Raw genomic sequence first — 20,455 nt, 5'->3', positions numbered from 1 at the left:
TAATGAGCCATGATTTGCAGACCAAAAATGGATTCCTAGCAGCAAATGATTCGTTCGGTGGAATGACTTCAAATATGGCAATGTGACGCGCCATCATCAGGATGACAGGAACGGAATAAAGCAAAGGATTGAAACATTGCAACAAACTATCCATGTATATGTGTGCAGCTCATACATCTATCTACTTAGCTGTCTGCGACATATGGCAATGCCCATTGACCCAGCCGTTTGGCGATAATTGACGACGAAGCGCAGTTGAATGAATTCCAAGGGGGCGGTGCGGGGTCCCGAAACGTGCACTCGAACATGAAAAATCTGCGACAAATGTTGTTCGCCGGTTCATCTGTTCCATCCAGCTTTGATAGATGGATAGATTGATGGTTGACATATTGCACGTAAATCAATTGGTAAAATGTCGATTTTTTTGTGTCGCTGCTGTTGTTTGTTGTCCTTTGCTCTTTTTGAACAAAATTATAAATTCATTACCACATAAACATGGCCGTCAATTGTTAGTCGGCCCGCTGCCGAAGTGAAAAGTTTATAATATTAAAAATTTATGACAGTTTAATGGCCATTAATGACTTAATGTTTTTAACATGTTACCATATTAACATTCTACAAGGATACTTGGGAAAGAGTTGATGACCTATAAAGGCCAGTTCGCATTGACCAAAGAGTCATGATAAAAATCATTGATGTTTGGGGTTTTAAATGTAATCAAAGAAGCCTTGGAAACAGAAGATAACGAATAACGGATGTAATAGATTCTTTATTCCTTAATATCAATGGCCCGGACGCATTTCCGAACCACTGCCAAATCTCAAACATAAATACCATCAGTAATATAAATATCAAATTTCAGAATTTACCTTCACACAATTCCAAATATGGTACCATTCAGTGCAATTCGGACAATTATAGTACATATTTCCGATACCAGGCTACACATGAACAGCGACCATAATATTGTAGATTTCAGACACTGTTTGTTTACCCAATTCCGAATTTTACTAAATATATTATTTAGTACTATAAGTACTTTTCGTACTTTTGTAGAACATATTTCCAAAATCACCTCTTTATCACAAACCTACCACAAAAAGGGATTTCAATACAAACTTTCAAAATTCCAGCTTCATCTGTTCAACCATAACCAAACTGTACAACCTTGATTCTTATACCAAATTTTTGTTCCAAGTTTCTGAATTCTAGCTCATTCCGTTTGCCCAATACAAAGTATTCAATTTTTAGTACCTCTGCATTTTCTGTTGCGATCAAAGAACATATTTGCCCGATTTCATTCGAAAGTGTAAAATGGTTCTAAGCCACTCGTCCGACAGCTGTTAAAATTATTCCAGTGACAGCTCATTGTATTGTTTACAAGCGTACAAAAGCATTGTTCTGAGAATTTTCCAGAAAAAAAGTTATTCGTGATGGATGGATGATGGCGTGATAGTGTGATTTTTTACATTTGGCTGGAAAACCACAAGTGCCTATCGTTAGAGCATTTAAATATGAATAAATCTTTTGTGTCTCGTACCGTGGGTTGTTACTGTGATACTGGTAGCGTAGCCCGCTGTCAAGGAAGTGGACGGAAGAAACCAGCAACATCAGCAGAAATGGTTCAAAAAGTAAAGAAGCGACTTTATCGAAACCCGCGTCGCAGTGGCCGAAAAATGGCTCGTGAGCGAAACATATCGCAATATTCCATTCGGCAAATATTGAAAAATGAGCTCGGGGTGAAGACATTGAATTTCCAAATAGTGCAAAAACTTACACCGCAACAGAAAAAAATAGTAACGAGTTGCTTAGCTTGGCCGAAAGTGGTGAATTGCAGAATTTGGTTTTCTCCTTCGGTTGGCCACCAGAACTCAAGCGCCGGCCATGGTGATGGTGTGGGCCGCCATAACAACCGATGGTTGCTCTCCGCTCGTGGCATCAGAATAAATGCCGAATATTATCGCGAAAATATTCTGGAAACATTTTGGCCGCAGACCTTGCACATTCCAACAGGATTCAGCACCATCGCAATCAGCACGCGCCACCCAAGACTGGTTACAAAATTAGGTGCCTCGCTTCATTTCCAGCGCACAATGGCGCAAAATACCGCAGAGCAACATTCGGACAGCTTGTGACGGTTTCATTGTCCGTTTGAAGGCCATAATTCGTGCCAAAGGTGAAAAATTCGAACAAATCTAAACTTATTCTAAAGTTTGATGCTATTTCCGATATTTTTTGCTTTCATTCAATAAAATTTAACAAAAAATGGAAAAATTATGGCTTTTGATTTTGTTGCAGTTTTTTATACCCTTCACCATTCTATGGAGAATATATTAACTTTGTGATTCCGTTTGTAACTCCTCGAAATATTCGTAATAGTCCCTCTCTACAAAGTATATTTATTCTGTTTGTTGTAATCACGCCATCTTTCGAATGATTTAAGATAGAAGGCTAAAATTTTCCATCCATGCATAGTTTACCAGCAGGCAGGTTAAGTTTGTAACCTGCCTGCTGGTATAGCCCCCATATATTCGGTATTTTGATGGTTTCTGCAACATTATTCACCGGAATTGTTTCAAATCTCGTACTGGAGATTCTAATGGGTACTACAACCAAAAACAGAAAATTGTCCGTGCAGGTCCACGTCTTCGGTACCTCCCGATATTCCATATTTTCATGATTTTTGCGACATTATTTACCGTAATTGTAACAAATTTCGTATGATAAAAAAAATTTTCGTATACAGGTCCACGTCTTCGTATAGTCCCCATATAACGGTTTTCATTTAAGTGGTAACTTTTGGATTTCCTTTTAAATTTTTCAATATCCTTCGAAATGGTATTAAAAACTTCTTTTTTACTTGTTTTTATCCCACCCTGTATTTCCTATGGTCTACGAGTAAAGCACGCATAATGGGTTATAAGTGAAGGGTTGTGGAGAATCATTATTAGACTTATTTTACTCTTTCAAGATCTTCTCACACTCCTCTTTTTAATAACCTCCCAATTTTTGCCAATTTAAAATAATTCAACTGCAAATAACAATCTCAGTTAAAATATTTACCAGCTGTCACCAATTAATCTGGCCAATTTCATTTCGAGTAGACCACGGTTGGAGGAGAGCAAACATCACTGGCTAATTGTTAGTGTTGCTGCTGTTGGTAGCGGGGAGTCTATAATAAGAATAGTTAATTTGCTGTGAACAACAACAAACAAACAAATAATAACTCCATGTTTACAAGAACAGCAGTAGCAACAGCAACAACAATAACAACAACAATGAAAATAATTATTTTAAATGTTACCTCGGGAGAACAAAACTAAATGGCAGACCAGTTGGTTTTCGGAAATGTTCAGCAACAAATTGCTGGACAAAAAACAAACCAAGCTCCACAACAATAACCTCAAACAGAGAGGGAGGGGAGAGGGTAGAGGGTATTATTGTGTTCCTTGTTGGTCATGTCAACACTTCCATTGCCACATTTCTTTGTTTCTCTTTTTCATGTTTTTCGATTTTTTTTTCGTTTTTCTGCCAAGAGTAATTTCCTAATTAAAAATGGAAATAAAATGTGGGGATTCCTTCCCCTCACAGCCAGAGATGTTACAATGTGTCCGTTTATTATTTGTCTAATAGCCGTGCAAAACAGTTGTTGTCGTTGTTCCATTTACTTGGAATTCATTATGCAACGAAGCAACTAATGATGATGATGCTGCCGCTGATGATGGCCAGAGAAGAGCCAGTTAGCTGCTTCGAGTTCGGAGGAGTCTACTTAAGTGAGCATAAATTTACTGGCCAACAAAGTGTACTGCCCTAGGAGGAGGAGGAGGAGGTGTAGAGAAGAAGATGAAGAGAAATAATTTTTGAATGACTGACTAAATGACTGAGTGAGTAAGTGAAGTGGCTGGCACCTAATGACCGACCCAACTTACTCGCTCAGTCACTCACTCACCCGCGTGCCCCTCGCTCGCTCACTCTCTGGCCAATTCATTCATTCATATTCATGAGAAGCAAAATGAATGCGGGTTAGAAGAAAATGCTAATGGAAATAAGTTTACCTGCTGCTGTTGACCCAGATCCTCATCATCGTCAATGCTTAGGCCTCGGCTGGCCTTTAAAGAGTTTTCAAAATTCAGGGCACCAATGGAGAAGATGTCATCCAGCCATTTTTTGTCATCTTCGCTCAACTCGACCACATCTGTGGTGCTGTCATCGTTGATGGCGGCGGCAGTTGTAGTGGAGGCTGTGGTTTCTGGTAAAATGGTGTTGGTGGTCACATCATCGGCGCTTTGATTTGTGGTCTGTTCCTCTGTGGTTGTATCTTCTTCGTTATCATTGCTTTCCACCTGTTCTCCTTCCGTTGTGGCCACGGACAACACCTCTTCCGTGGCTTGGCCTTCTATGTTGCCATTTTCACTCTGTGTTTCCTCATTTTCCTGGATTCTAAGGTTATTCGAAGAGAGACGTTTAGAACTAATGGCTGAGGCTACAATTTGATCTTCTAGATGCTTCATGTCATCGGCGGAGAGTTCATGGCGTGAACCTCCATTGAAGACGGAACTCTTATCATACTTATCATTAATGGAATTGGCACGGACCAAGGGATTACGGGGAGACTGATCACCATCCTCATCCAGAGCATTTGAACTGCAGTTAGAATGTTGTAGCTCGCGCACCTTGTCACCCCATTCGGTGCGCAGCCAAGGTTTCTCCAAAATGACCAAATGACAGACAATTTCGGCATCATTGTCCTTCGTGTCCACGGCATTTACGACAATGTCGTATTTGACGCCATTCACAATTTCCCGAAAAGCATCGACGATGTTGATGAAGTTCATCGACAGTGGCAGGAAGGTGATGGCTATGTTCTGGACTCCAATCAAGTTGGGTGAGAGATATTCACGTTCGCCGGGATTCAAGACATGTACCAGTTTGATCGGGTCCTCTGAGACTGGTTCGGCGGTTTCTACCTCGGGTTCATTCTATTGTTGGCGAGAGATGGTTGGATCGATGTACAATGAAAAAGAACAAAGGATACATCTTTTTGATTTAGACAAATACACAAGTGTTCGGAAATGATTTTTTGTTTGGTATTAGTCAATAGCCAGGCAAGCCCATTAGCATTCCGATTCATTCAAACTAGCCGTGGAATTTGTGGGGCACATTGAAAATGCATGAATTGTGAGGCATTAGCAAGCAGCGGTAGGGTTAATAAAGCGAGGGGTTAATTGGTTATAATTATATTAATGTTTCCAAGGGGTTATGCTATTTGGAGAGAAAGCTCCATTTATATATTTTATTTTATAACAAGTTCTTAAAACTAAAAATCCTCCCACGCATCATCAATAATTCCACAAACAGCGCCAACACACTTCTACGCCTTCTAAGCGCATTTGTGTGTAATGACTATTTTCCAAGATGTCTCAACAGTATATCCTTTGATGTCCTTTATTAATAATTGGTTGTCTCTTGTTTTTGATGCTCATGTCCGTTGCTCTATTCAATAATTAATTTTGAAAAAGAAGCTTACGAGAGGACATGTCTGAACTAATTACTCGACTTTGTCAATCAAATGTCCTTTGTACAACACATCCTGGCCTGATTTCGTTCTACTTTACTTCACTTTTGCCGTGAAACTTTGCAGATAAAACTGTTTGTTTGTGTGGCAAAGGAAGTGATTAGAAATGAGACGGAAACAGGATATTGTTTTATTTCATCTCTTTGTTTTTTTTTTTGCAAAGTAAGCATAAGAGAAAAGGATAATTATTTTCTTAAAATGAGGTTTTTAACGGATATGCTTTTTGAGAAAAACAACATTTTTTTAGGTTTGATAATTTGAGAAATTAGAGAAGCTAGAGAAGCCATAGGATATCTTCTCAGCAAAGCAACCAATAAGAGTTCGAACAAAAATCAATCCAAAAGACAGAAGGAAACGATCGATGCGCATGCGATCTCAGTCCGGTTTTGCTTTAAGTCTGGCATTTTCCCGACTTGCAAATCGAATTTTATCCAAAACCTGAGGGGAATTCATGGGGAATTTTTAAGCAAAATCAGAGTAGAAGGGTGATATCAGTCCATCATACAAACATATCTCAAAGACAACAAGACAAATTTTACTTCAAAAAGAGAAAAAAATTGAAAAAAAAAAAAAAAACAAAATTCCCCAAAGGCTATTAGAGGTTGAAGAAAAACTTTAAACTTTGTGAAGAAATGGTTGAGGGTTTGCTAGGTAAATAGGATAAGGAGATATCATTGAACTTGTCTCGAAAGACCAAAAAATAAACAAAACAAGAAAAAAAAAAGCTAAGTTGGGTCGGGCCGAATTTTTAACACCCTCCACCATTTTGAAGGAACTACAGAGTAGAAATATCCTCTCTCAATGCAAAATCCAAAAAGTGCAAGAACTTACACCGCAACAGAAAGAAAATAGACTCAAAAGAGCTAAAGAGTTGCTTTGCTTGGCCAAAAATGGTGAACTGCCGAATTTGATTTTGTCCGATGAGAAAACATTCGTTGTTCAGCAGTCTGTAAACAAACAAAATGATCGTGTTTACTTGCCAAAGAGGTCAGCTGAAAATGTGCACCTTCGATTGGCCACCAGAACCCATGCGCCGGCCATGGCGATGGTGTTGGCCGCCATAACAGACGATGGTCGCTCTGCGCTCGTATTAATCGACCGTGGCATCAAAATAAAAGCCGAATATTATCGCGAAAATATTCTAGAGGGTGTATTAAAACCTTGGACACGCAAACATGTTCGCCGCAGTCCTTGGACATTCCAACAGGACTCAGCACCATCGCACTCGACACGCGCCACACAATAATGGCTACAAAATGAGGTTCCTCGCTTCATTTCCAGCGCACAATGGAAAATCTCCGTATACCAATCCGTTGGACTATTGTTTCTGGAGTATTTTGGCAAGCAAGGTTGACACTAAAAAATACCAAAGTGTCGATCACCTCAAGCAAGCGCTTTGCCGGGAATGTGTCAAAATACCGCAGAGCAACATTTGGGCAGCGTGTGTCGGTTTCATTGGCCGTTTGAAGGCCATAATTCGAACAAGTCTAAATTTATTCTAAAATTGGATGCTATTTCTGACATTTTTTGCTTTCATTCAATAAAAATAAAAAAATGTAAAAATTATGGCGTTTGACTTTGGCATTCTTAGAGATTTTCGGACTCCCCTCAGTGTTTTTTAAAACCAGAGTTTTAAAGCAAATTCCCACAATCTCCTAACCTCCACACAAAAAGCATGTCCAATAACTATTAACAATTTACAACTTTGTATATAAATAAATAAATAATTAATTTAACACAAATTTGAACAAACATAAACATGTTCGAAATTACCAAAGGTCAAACGATTATGTTAACAAAATTGGGCAACAATTGGAGAAGACATGAAAATTGATTTCAAGACCAACCACCCGGTGTGTCAACATCAACAAGAAAAAGAAGAAGCAGCAGAGACAATTTCATTCCAAAAAAAAAAAAGAAACGAAAAACCGAAATACCAGTTGATTTGCACCACATGTGTGAGAAGAGTTCCAGCTGAGCTTTGGACGACCTCCTCCTCTTGCAGTAGCAGCTATGCATTTGCATCATTGTCGCAGTGGTATTGCATTGGCCACATTCAGACATACCTACTCGCGTACATACATATGTATGCATACGTATGTAGGTGTACCACCAATAACTTGACTCATCATCGAAACCATTTTCATTTTCTTCGCCACTGGCGCCCGGCCGTTGTTGACAATAACAACGATGACAACAACAACATCAACATCGACAACTATGATGAAATGTGGTTTCATCTACTTTTATTTGATGCAGTAACCAGATACCACCACAGCGTGAGTGAGGGAGTGGAATTGATGATGGGGCGGAGGCGAGGCTTATTACGTTCGCCTGTTTGTTATTAAAAACTATTCGTTGGATATTGAAGAAAACGTCGTAGCCGTTTTTTTTTTTTTTTTTTTTTTTTTTTTTGGATCTAAAAGAACAATTATCATATGAACCCACAAAATGAACTACTGTGGACCCAGTGGGCAGGCACCAACAACGTCGATAATTTATTCAGCCGTTTATTTAAAAATAAGAGGTAATATCTTTGCAGAGCAATTTAAACCGAATAAGTAGTCGGTTTAATTTTTGGAACATCTGTAGATTTTCCATAGATAATTCAGATTTTACAGGCTATTTTACACTGAGATTTATAGAAGAAAAAATACTTATTTTGTGCGACTTATGATGATTATGATGGTTAACTGAGGAATGTTTTGAGTTCGATTCAAATAGAGGATAAGGGTAAAATAGCACACTAACTCTAGAACTAACATATTTTTATATTGGCTTTTAGTGGCCAAGAATAATTGCTCATTTCGGGTGGCATGCCTTTACAAAAATAAAGGGTTTGAAGGTCGATTTTTAAGTAGATACGATTTTCCCTAAAAAAAAATATGGAACAAAAAACTCCTATGGAGTCGTCCCAGAAGTTTTCTCAGGAGAAATCAACGTGAAAATCAACACTATAAAAATTAAAAAAAGCGGCAGAAAAATCGATCTTTACGCAGAAAGAAGGAGAATTAAAAAATTATATATACACTGGTGGCCAAAACTAAAGCAACTAAAATCGCAAAGATAATAAATGTCCTGTAACTTTTACAAAAATAAACAAAACGTAATTATTTTTCCAGTTTTAAATGAGGTCTTTAAGAAACTAAAAATAAAAACACAAAAACAATTTTGAATGAAAAATAATATATGGAAAACTAAAATGACTTATTTTTGCGTGGTCAAAACTAAAGCAACTTTTTGATTTTTTATTTTAAAATAATTAAATTTTGGCTAGTAGTCGATAGCATCCATTATTTTTGATAGCAGCTGCACACCCTGAATGCTTTGGAAAATGTTGTGCTTATTTGTTTCCGAATCTCGCTTGATCTTCCTGTTTACGATACTCCAAAGGTTTTCTATGGAGTTTAGGTCAGGTGGTTGTGTCGGACAAGACAAAACATCGATTTTTGACTCCCGCAATCAATATTTGACAAGTTTTGATGCAAGTTTGGGATCATTGTCATGCTGAAACACCCAAATGAGCCGAATCTTTTACTCGGCGTAAGGGAACAACGTGATGTCCAACACATCTTTGTAAACAAACAGATCCATAACTTCCTTTATTTCATGGATACGCCCAAGTCCATAGAAAGAAAAACAGCGCCCCGCCATTTTTGACCCTCCCTCATGCTTCACTGTACTTTTGCAACACTGCGGCTTGAGTCTTTCATTTTTTGGTCTTTTCACCGTAAAAATTTTCACGTCTGAGCCTTTAATATTAAACGTAGACCCATCCCAGAAATAATGTTTTTCCATTGAGCTCGATTCCACTAAATATTATCGTTTCCGAAAGCCTTTTTGATTTTTTCAGATATAAATAGCTTTTTTGATGTCTTACGGGCATGCAGACCAGCTGCCACTACTCGTCTACGCACTGATCTCGAGCTTATATCCAATGATTGCTCTCTCACCAATCCAGTTGAACTCTTAAATGGTTGTTTTTTATTTCTCTCACATGATCAGTACTACTGATCCAGTTTCATAAAACCGACATAGTATACAGAAATAATTATGAAATCACAGAAATATTTATGAAATCACAGAAATATTTATGAAATATTTCTCGTAAATCATTTTCTGTGATATTTTGTTTTCATAGTCACTGATAATTTACTGTTTTATTCATGTACTGTATTTGCTTCTAGCCATTTTTAAACTTTTTCTAGGCAGTACTTAAAAAAGGAAAAGAAAAACACATGCTGTTGTAAAAAAAACTTCTCAAAAAGGATCTATAACAAGCGAAATTGTCGAAGGAAGCAAAAAGCGATAAATATCACAGTAAAAACAACTGAAATTGCAGCGGTTATATGAATGTACAACAGAGTTGCTTTTGTTTTGTCCAAGCCAAAATCGGGTTAATTGACTTTACCATACGTTATTTTTTATATAAAAAAAATGAATTTTGGTTTTTTGTTTCAGGTTTTTAAAAAGTGAATAAAGTACAACTGAAACTAAAACAAGAAAAACTTTCTCACTTTCTTAATTTTTAATAAAGTTACAGGGCATTCATTTTCCTTGTAATTTCAGTTGCTTTAGTTTTGGCCACCAGTGTATATACATACGTATTTTAGAATTCAGTTAATTTATTTGGGAATATATTCGTGTTATTTTCGTCCAACTTCAAAACTCATCAACTTCTACATAGAAGGCCTATATAAGGTCGGTTAAGTTTGCGGACAAAATACATAATTGTGATTGGAAATTTAAATTTGCAATTTTGAGTAAAAATCGCTACAACCACTACATTAAACAGTCAAAGTCGCTACTGTAGCGATTTAAAAAAGAAAATCGTTACAATTCTTAAACAGTGGTTTTTATGCGTCAAAAATCACCGAAAGTAGCGGTAAAACCACAAAGTTGGCATCCCTGTGTTAACCATATGCACGTTTACATTTAGCATTTTTAGAGCATACTTTGGGACTTCCCCGGGAAAAGTTGAAGACGTTTAAAAAAATGTGATGAAAATATTACATTGCACACAGTTTAGGTTAAGATACATAAAAATGTTGACCGATTGTGGGGTAGGTACCAGAAAGGATGTACTTAAATATTATATCTTCATACTAGACCTAATCATCAGATCCTTTATGCTACTATTATAGACGCAAATAAGAGAACTTAATAATTATTTCTACTCGACTCAAGTCATAGAGCCTGCTTCTGTATGACAATACGAAAGGAAAATAACATTCCGAATAAGTATTGGTAATTGGTTGGCTCTTTTGAGCCTTTAGAATAAACTTCTACCCTATTTCGAACATTTTGACCCCCACTCTAACTTTTCAAACAGAAGTATCTCGCGAGTGCTCCAACATAAGAGGGAAGAGTGGATAGTAAAATTTGTGTAAGATGATTACACTTCAAGCCCTACTGCTCGTGAGTGCATTTCACTCGCGCGTATTTTTCCCTCGCGAGTAAAATCGAACAAATCTGTTCTCCGATCTTATCTCACCTGACCTAATTGGTTGAGATGAAAAAACAAAAACGGCTGTTAAAATTATTCCAGTGACAGCTCATTACATTGTTTACTAGTGTACAAAAGAAAAAAGTTATCCGTGATGGAATTCAAGCGGGATAGTGTGATTTCTTTATATTTGGCTGGAAAACCACAAGTGGCTATCGTTAGAGCACTCCAGCATTTAAATGGGAATAAATCTTTTGTGTCTCGTACCATCGCTCATTACCGTGAGACCGGTAGGGTAACCCGACGTCAAGGAAGTGGACGGAGGAAAACAGCAACATCAGCAGAAATGGTTCGAAATGTAAAGAAGCGACTTAATCGAAACCCGCGTCGCAGTGGCCAAAAATGGCTTGTGAGCTTAACATATCGCAATATTCAATTCGGCAAATATTGAAAAATGAGCTCGGGGTAAAGCCATTGAAATTCCAAAATGTGCAAGAACTTACACCGCAACAGAAAGAAAATAGACTCAAAAGAGGTAAGGAGTTGCATTGCTTGGCCGAATGTGGTGAACTCCCGAATTTGGTTTTCTCCGATGAGAAAACATTCGTTGTCCAGCAGTTTGTAAACAAACAAAATGATCGTCTTTACTTGCCAAAGAGGTCAGCTGAAAATGTGCACCGGAACTCAAGCGCCGGCCATAGTGATAGGGTGGGTCGCCATAACAGCCGATGGTCGCTGTTCGCTCGTATTAACCGGCAGTGGCATCAGAATAAATATTATCACGAAAATATTCTGGAGGGTGAATTAAAGCCCTGGGCACGCAAACATTTTGGCCGCACAAACCTTGGACATTTCAACAGGACTCAGCACGAGCCACCCAAGAATGGTTACAAAATGAGGTTCGTCGCTTCATGTGCACCCAGCGCACAATAGCCACCAAAATCTCCGGATACCAATCCGTTGGACTATTGTGTCTGGAGTATTTTGGAAAGCAAGGTTGGCACTAAAAAATACAAAAGTGTCGATCACCTCAAGCAAGAGCTTCGCTGGGAATGGACCAAAATACCGCAAAGCAACATTCGGGCAGCGTGTGACGGTTTCATTGGCCATTTGACGGCCTTAATTCGTGCCAAAGGTGGCCAATTCGAACAAAACTAAACTTATTCTAAAATCATTCAATAAAATTTAAAGAACAAAAATGTAAAAATTATGGCGTTTGACTTTGTTGCAGTTTTTTAATTCACCCTGTATATTCGTTTTAAAAAAATTGTCAACATCAAATATTCCTTTAATAATTATCGTGCACACGAGCCGGCCATCATGACTAGATCGACTCAAAATGTCCTGAAACCGATTTCGTCCAAAGAGACTTAGGATCAAAGACCGTTCTTCCGAGGAGGCCCATTTTGCTCCTTTGTAGCCATAAGTCTAAAGGTATGAATATCAAGCTATGACTTAAATCCGACCATGGAGTAGTTCTTAAGATTAATTTTGATAACTAGTATCCAAAATGCAGATATGAGAAATGCAGGTGAACCAAAAATGCAGATAGAAGTACTTTAACAGTAGTTCAATCGAGAGTACAATATAGATGGACACCAGAATTTAAAGACCTGTAGGATACATTTACATTCTAGTATCTCTCCAAAAATAAGCGATAATCTTAGGACTTTATAGATAACGGATATCCCATACGTCTCTTATAATTAGACGAATTTTTATAGATCGTATTTAAAATGAAAATATTCAAAGTACATTTTATGGGTAAAATACCCTCTAAGTATCCATTAAAGATGAATAGATTAAATGTCCTAAAATGACCAAATTTTCATTAAAACCGGTTACTGGAATTCTATGTATTTAATGACAATAATATTATATCTCTGCGAGTGCTTTCCCCCCTCAGCCAATGGGTGGTGGATTGCCGAAAAACCAATCAATTGTATGTGGTAGCGCCGGTGAATTGGCAAAGTTGATGGTGGCGACGATGGAAAGTGTGGAAAGTGTTGTGGTGCCGCCAGCCTGGTATATTGCAGTGCAGTGCGGTGTAGTGGATTATGGTTATGTGGTGGTGATGATGGTGGAAAAACGCACCGGCGAAATGTGCTTAACTGCTGATGAAACCAATACCAACAAACTTACGGTGATAATGCCGATGATCCTTCAACTCCTCGCAGCCCCTCTCCATAAAAGTAAAGGAATGAAATGTTTCATCAGCTGCTGAACGAATAAATGAGTGAATGAATGAATGATTTTCGATGGTGGTTACAATAATCGGCAGTGATGATGGTGATGATGATGAGCATGCAATGTACTACGTCGGACTACTATTTTTTTGTTTTAATTTGAAAACTTTTCACATGAAATGATGAGTTTTTGTGGTTTTTCGGAGGCATTTTAGCCGGCGTGATAAACGGCCAAACCCGCAAATGTTGACGATGTTGTATTAAATGTGTAACACCAGAAAAAAAACTCGAACAAAAAAATCCCATGACACGGCCGACCCAATGAGTGAATGAATTATCTGTCGGTCGAGAGGGTTGGTTATTGGAATTTTCTGTTCTGTTGCAAATCCAAATTAATTTAAAATGAAATTGAAACACAAAAACCATGCTCATGGATAGGCAAAATACAAATTTGCTATTATTTCCCGTGTTTTGTTTGTTTTCTCCAGCCATGAAAATGGAATATCGATGGCAGGAATTGGCGTCTCATCGCCACAAATGAAATGAAATAAATTAAAACACTTCGATTTAACAAATTTCATTGCTGCTGCTGCCTGCCGTTTCCACGGCTTTTCCACAATTGGAAAAATTATTCAATAAGTGAACAGAATCGTAATACAAAACAAAAACAAACACCAAAAAAGAATAAATTCAAACCAAATCAGCAAAAAACCAACGACGATTGCCAGCCAATCAAATATGGAAAAATTGTTGCAGCGGCAAGTGGTTGGCGCTATGTCTGCCATGTCAAGTTAAAACGAGCAGAACATTTGATAGGCCATTGAATACAAAATTTTGAATAAATTAAGAGTTGCAGGGATGTAGATGAGCCTGTTTGAGTTTCTTGTAAGATCATCTTGGGATATTGTATTATAAGAATATTTTAAAATTCCCAAATGAAAACATTTGAAAAACACAGAAATTTTCATGAAAAACCTTTCTGGAAATTTTTAAAAGAGAGAGGGAGAGAGTGGATTTGAAGAAAGTCATCTCTCATTCTAATCTATTCATAAGCTCAAATATTTTTCCTGAAAATAATACGGACCCAGCAAAAATCTCATTACCAAATAATTGGTATTATGGCACTTGCAACTACTTACATTACAGCATCCTTACACCTTATTTTAATATAATATATAAGACATGTCATATGAAGTAAGTACTTATGAAACTGGCCCAAAGATCCTATTAAATGGTTCAAAAAATCAATTGTTCTATTTTTAGAACACTAGCGTTTTATTGTTGGGAGATTATGTAGTTGTCATTAATAGAAATGCTAACAGATACACATGTGCTTACCAAACTGTAAAAAAGTAACAACTTGAGGTGGCAAAGAAATATTTTTTCATAAAAAAATGCAAAACATAAGAGAATAGCAGCTATTTGGGAATAGAATCGTGTCGCATTACCCCCTATCTCCCCCTCCTCTCTTTCACATTCTTTGAAGATCTCTGCATTCTGCTGACCACTACGCTAACATACATTTTCATAAAAATTTAAATTTCGGAATTTCTGTTAAAAAAATTGGAATGAATGAAATTCCAATTTTACAAGGTGAGAAGAAACAACTGCAACCAAATTCAGACTGCCCTCATTTCTGAGCCCCTCGTCCGACAGCTGTTAAAATCATTCCAGTGACAGCTGATTACATTGTTTACAAGCGTACAAAAGCATTTTGGAGAGAATCTTCCAGAAAAAAATGTTATTCGTGATGGAATTCAAGCGTGATAGTGTGATTTCTTTATATTTGGCTGGAATTCACTCCAGCACTCCAGCATTTAAATGTGAATAAGTCGTTACCGTGATACTGGTAGCATAGCCCGACGTCAAAGAAGTTGACGGAAGAAAACAGCAACATCAGCAGAAATGGTCCGAAAAGTAAAGAAGCGACTTGATCGAAACCCTCATATCAGTGGCCGAAAAATGGCTTATGAGCTGAACATATCGCAATATTCCATTCGGCAAATATTGAAAAAAAGCTAGGGGTGTAGCCATTGAAATTCCAAAAAGTGCAAGAACTTACACCGCAACAGAAAGAAGATAGACTCAAAACAGCTAAAGACTTGTTTCGCTTGACCGAAAGTGATGAACTGTCGAATTTGGGTTTCTCCGATGAGAAAACATTCGTTGTCCAGCAGTTTGTAAACAAACAAAATGATCATGTTTACTTGCCAAAGAGGTCAGCTGAAAATGTGCACCTTCGGTTAGCCACCAGAACTCCGATGGTCGCTCTCCGCTCGTATTAATCGACCGTGGCATCAGAATAAATTACGAATATTATCGCGAAAATATTCTGGAGGGTGTATTAAAGCCTTGGGCATGCAAACAATTCGGCCGCAGACCCATCGCACACACCACGCGCCACCCAAGAATAGTTACAAAATGAGGCTCCTCGCTTCATTTCCAGCTCACGATGGCCACCAAAATCTTTGGATACCAATCCATTGGACTATAGTGTCTGGAAAGCAAGGTTGGCACTAAAAAAATACCAAAGGTCGATCACCTCAAGAAAGTGCTTCACCGGGAATGGGCCAAAATACCGCAGAGCAACATTCGGGAAGCATGTGACGGTTTCATTGGCCGTTTGAAGGTCATAACTCGTGCCAAAGGTGATTCGAACAAATCTAAACTTATTCTAAAATTTGATACTATTTCCGACATTTTTTGCTTTCATTCAATAAAATTTAAAAAAAATGTAAAAATTGTGGCATTTGATTTTGTTGCAGTTGTTGTTATCTAAGCCTGTATATATTTTTTTGTACACTTGGGTACTTCTCGTACCAAAAAATATAGCAAACAAACCAAACTGACAAGAAATGCAAGGAGTCCGAAAATTAGAAAACTTTAAAAAGAATGGTATTTCCCTGATCCAAAATGTTAGAAATAGCAACAGCAATATCAGAACTCCGAAAATTCGAGTAAAGAGTGAAACTTGCTCGTGTTCGAGCAGATGCACTCCTGAGAAATAAAAGCAAAACGGGCAAACTCTATTTTTCGATTTTGCTCAAATAGGGGCGAGCGTGCTGAGACCATTTTAGAGTGCGAGGAAAATTCGTTCGAAAAATCTAGGGTCAAAATTTTAAATGTCCATGAACCTGATTAAACGCGAAATTAACATCCGATTCCATTCAGACGTGGTACATCTCAATGTTTCTATCAACGGAAGATCTGTTATAAAGATGGTAGAGATCGGTCCATTTCTTCTGGTACCTCCCCCACAGAGGATCAAAATTTTGAATATCCAAAGCGATCATAAAAGATGAAATCAGCATATATCTCTCTTCAAATTTTACACACACAAACATTTTCGCTAGCACAAGATCTCTTGTGAAGATGATAAATATCTGCCAACCCTTTGTGGCACCTCATCCACAAAGGATGTCATAACTTGCGAAACAAGTCAGTAATTCTTTACAACTTGCTACATCTAAATATTTCCTCTAACCAGAAACCTGAGTTGAATACAGAATTTATGAATTCGCATAAAATTTAATATAAATGTTCGATTTTCTTGTAATTTTGCCCATACCAATATTTTTATCTGTATTAGATAAAGTGTGAAAATTGAATAATTCAGCCCATTATATCTGGTACCCCACGCAAATTTCAATATTTCCTAAAAATTATCACATATCTCATATAAAGTGAAGGATGTAACCAATATAGTCAAAACCTGGCATGTCGCAATATTTATACCATATTTATTTAGGTTCGATACGAAATTAACAATATTGGTCCATTTCTTCGGAACCTACTCCATAGAGGGTTAACAATTTAAATAATCATAATAGAAGTCAAAATATATTTAAATAATCGAACAGTGGCTGAGGGTATACATCTGTCGGCAAAACCGACTGATATTTTCTAACTTGTTTACACTTCATCTAATTTTTATGGATGTGCAATGTTAAAAAGACGATCGGACACTTATGTCAAAGTGTATGTGATTAAATGTTAATTTAAATTGGTGAGGAGATTTTTATTTTGTAGTATTACCGGTATAGTTATATCTGTGAATTTCTATGGATATATCAGCTAATACAAGTTGATATACAGTAGTACAATGAGGACTATGACTCCAGCCACTACAGCTTTTTTAACGTTTGTTCCGACCACTTTGCTCTACTATATTTTTATTTGCCTTGGTGTTCCTAGGTTTAAGTAGTATCATCATGGAAGGAATTTCTTTGAATTCGAAAATAATAATTTCTAACAATAATTCTAATTCTAGCTCTAAGGCGATCGATTTCTTTGCTACTTTCCTGTTGTAGTGGTAGGTTGTTTTTTTATTAAATCAATTTCTGAATAATTTTCAATATTTTATTTATTCAAATATCTTTGATTTTGCTACTGCAAGAGATGGCCTTCGTTTCGCTGATAATAAATATTTCAAACACAGCAAATTTTTCGCATAGACATTGTTGTGGAACAGGAGCGGAGAAGGGGGTAGGAGAACAGACACATCATCCAGCCTCCATGTCAATGATACTCGTGGCCAACACACTCACACGCACATACCCAAATATATGAATGTACGGTGTATTTTTGGCTCTCGTCCTTCATTAAATCCATGCCGGGGAGAAGAACACTTGTTCGAAGGGTGGGGCTGGGGACTGAGGCCAAAATATTTATCTTTATTATCATCGCCATAAGTATCAGTAACGCCATTTCTCTCGCTTCGTGCCTTAGCTATGGCAAAGTGTTGGGTGAAATGCTCGCGTGAACCTCATTTACATTATATTGGCAGGCTCTGAGCTGGTTGGCTGGGGGGCAGAAGTTGTGGTCTCCATAATGCTTGTTACCGCTTTCAATTCTCCGCATTTCGGTTTTATATGGTTTCCGCCGAAAGAGTTACCACCGACGTACCGTTTGTTAGGCAACATAAATTACATTTTGTTTAATTTATTCTTAACAAAAAAACGCATTAAATATTTATATACTTTTCCCGGTATCTACCATCCAACACACCACTGAAATCAATGAACTGAGGACTAGTTTTTAAATTCCTTTGAAGTGCAAAAAAAGGGAATTTTTTAAGTTATGACAATAATTTGTTTTTCGGAAGGCGTTTCAGTAGAAACCATCATTACACCAAATGATTTCGATACCCAGCAAACAATCGCATTACCAAGTGATGGGTTTATTAAGTACATTATGGCAAAAATAACTTCTTACAAAACAACCAATTATCTCCTTACCACAACATTAACATGGCATAGGACGTACGTATTTAACAAGTTGTCACAATGGGTAAAAATAAGTTCAAAAGTATCGGAATTTCGATGTTTTAGAATACTAAGCACACATTTTTATTAATAGTTTTGTACCCATTATTTGGTAATGACAGTTTTTTCAGGGTTTTTACAAACATTAATTGCCTACATAGGTTTGATTCCGTGATCTTAGGTTTTGTAGTCGGACATGTGTCGCCGAGGTAAGAGTAAGTTATTTTTAAAGAACAGTTCATTATTTATCAGCTTACTGGTAATATAGAAGTGGGAGACAGATCCTATATAATAAAAATCTGAAATTCCGATGCAGACATGTACGGGCTGTAATAATCAAACAATGCAGTATATCCTGGACATAATACGACCGTCCCAATATCGGATCAGAATTTTTTGCTAATCAATACGACGAAAATGTTTTTTATAATAAAAGGAAAAGCCCAGTCGACAATAAAAGTAGAATTACAAAAAAAAAAAAAAAAAAAACAGCAAAGTCCGGCCGGATCCAACTTTTAATACCCTCCACCATTTTGAAGGAACTTGAAAATTTTGTAAAATACCGCCACAAGCAAACACGTTATATGGGGGCTATACCAAGACGTCGTCCAATATATACAATTTTTGTCATAGGCTGTATTACCCTCTATAGACATTTCTCTTTCAGGGGTTAAAGTACTCACAAAAAACTCCTTGTGTAGAATTTCAGACAATTCCATAGAAAAATGGGACTGGAATCATTAAAATACCGAATAGCGGGGGTACCGTTATATGGGGGCAACACGATATTGTGGACCGATATAGCCCATCTTCCAACTTGACCTGCCTGATTAAATTTATTCTTTGAACAAAAAGGATTTATAACTTAATATATACAGGGTGAGATAAAAAAAACTGCAACAAAGTCAAACGCCATTATTCTCAATATTTTTAAAATTTATTGAATGTAAGCAAAAAATGTCCGAAATAGCATCAAATGTTAGAATAAGTTCAGATTTGTTCGAATTGGTCACCTTTGGCACGAATTATGGCCTTCAAACGGCAAATGAAACCGTCACACGCTGGCCGAATGTTGCTCTACGGTATTTTGTACCATTCCCGGCGAAGCACTTGTGTTGAGGTGATCGAAGCTGTGGAATTTTTTAGTGCAAACCTTGCTTTCCAAAATACTCCAGAGTCCAACGGATTGGTATCCGGAGATTTTGGTGGCTATTATGCGCTGGAAATGAAGCAAGGAACCTCATTTTGTAACCATTCTTGAGTGGGGCGTACTAAGTGCGATGGTGCAGAGTCCTGTTGAAATGTCCAAGCTCTGCGGTCGAAAATGTTTGCGTGCCCAAGGCTTTAATACACCCTACTGAATATTTTCGATATAATATTCGGCATTTATTCTGATGCCACGGTCGATTAATACGAGCGGAGAGCGACCATCGGCTGTTTTGGCGGCCCACACCATCACCATGCCCGGCGCTTGAGTTCTGGTGGCCAACCGAAGGTGCACATTTTCAGCTGACCTCTTTGGCAAGTAAACACGATCATTTTGCTTGTTTATAAACTGCTGGATAACGAATGTTTTCTCATTGGAGAAAACCAAATTCGTCAGATCACCACTTCTGGACAAGCGAAGCAACTCTTTAGCTCTTTTGAGTCTATTTTCTTTCTGTTGCGGTGTAAGTTCTTGCACTTTTTAGAATTTCAATGGCTTTACCCCGAGCTCATTTTTCAATATTTGCCGAATGGAATATTGCGATATGTTCAGCTCATTAGCCATTTTTCGGCCACTGCGACGCGGGTTTCGTTCAAGTCGCTTCTTTACTTTTCGAACCATTTCTTCTGATGTTGCTGTTTTGTTCCGTCCACTTCCTTTAAGTCGGGCGCTACCAGTATCACGGTAACGAGCGATGGTACGAGACACAAACGATTTATTCACATTTAAATGCTGGAGTGCTCTAACGATAGCCACTTGTGGGTTTCAAGCCAAATA

General features: G+C 37.6%; 1 protein-coding gene across 3 annotated transcripts in view; it reads right to left on the bottom strand.

Moving 5' to 3' along the window:
- The window catches only part of LOC101890771 (putative cysteine proteinase CG12163), a 71,483-nt gene that overhangs the window by 16,909 nt on the left and 34,119 nt on the right, over positions 1-20,455 (bottom strand). Inside the window, exons 2-3 of one of the 3 annotated variants that reach the window (XM_005184430.4) lie at positions 4,570-4,979; positions 4,056-4,440 (exon numbers count right to left, since the gene is read on the bottom strand). The exons of 1 other annotated variant lie outside the window; for it this stretch is intronic. In XM_005184430.4, coding sequence (XP_005184487.2) covers positions 4,056-4,440; positions 4,570-4,979 — 795 coding nt within the window. Of the gene's footprint in view, positions 1-4,055; positions 4,980-20,455 lie in introns of all 3 variants that reach the window. One more of the 3 variants, XM_005184429.4, reaches the window with a different exon arrangement.

This window comes from Musca domestica, unplaced genomic scaffold (genome assembly GCF_030504385.1).
Source record: "Musca domestica strain aabys unplaced genomic scaffold, Musca_domestica.polishedcontigs.V.1.1 21, whole genome shotgun sequence".
Lineage (NCBI taxonomy): Eukaryota > Metazoa > Arthropoda > Insecta > Diptera > Muscidae > Musca > Musca domestica.
This window is presented reverse-complemented; position numbering and strand designations above follow the sequence as displayed.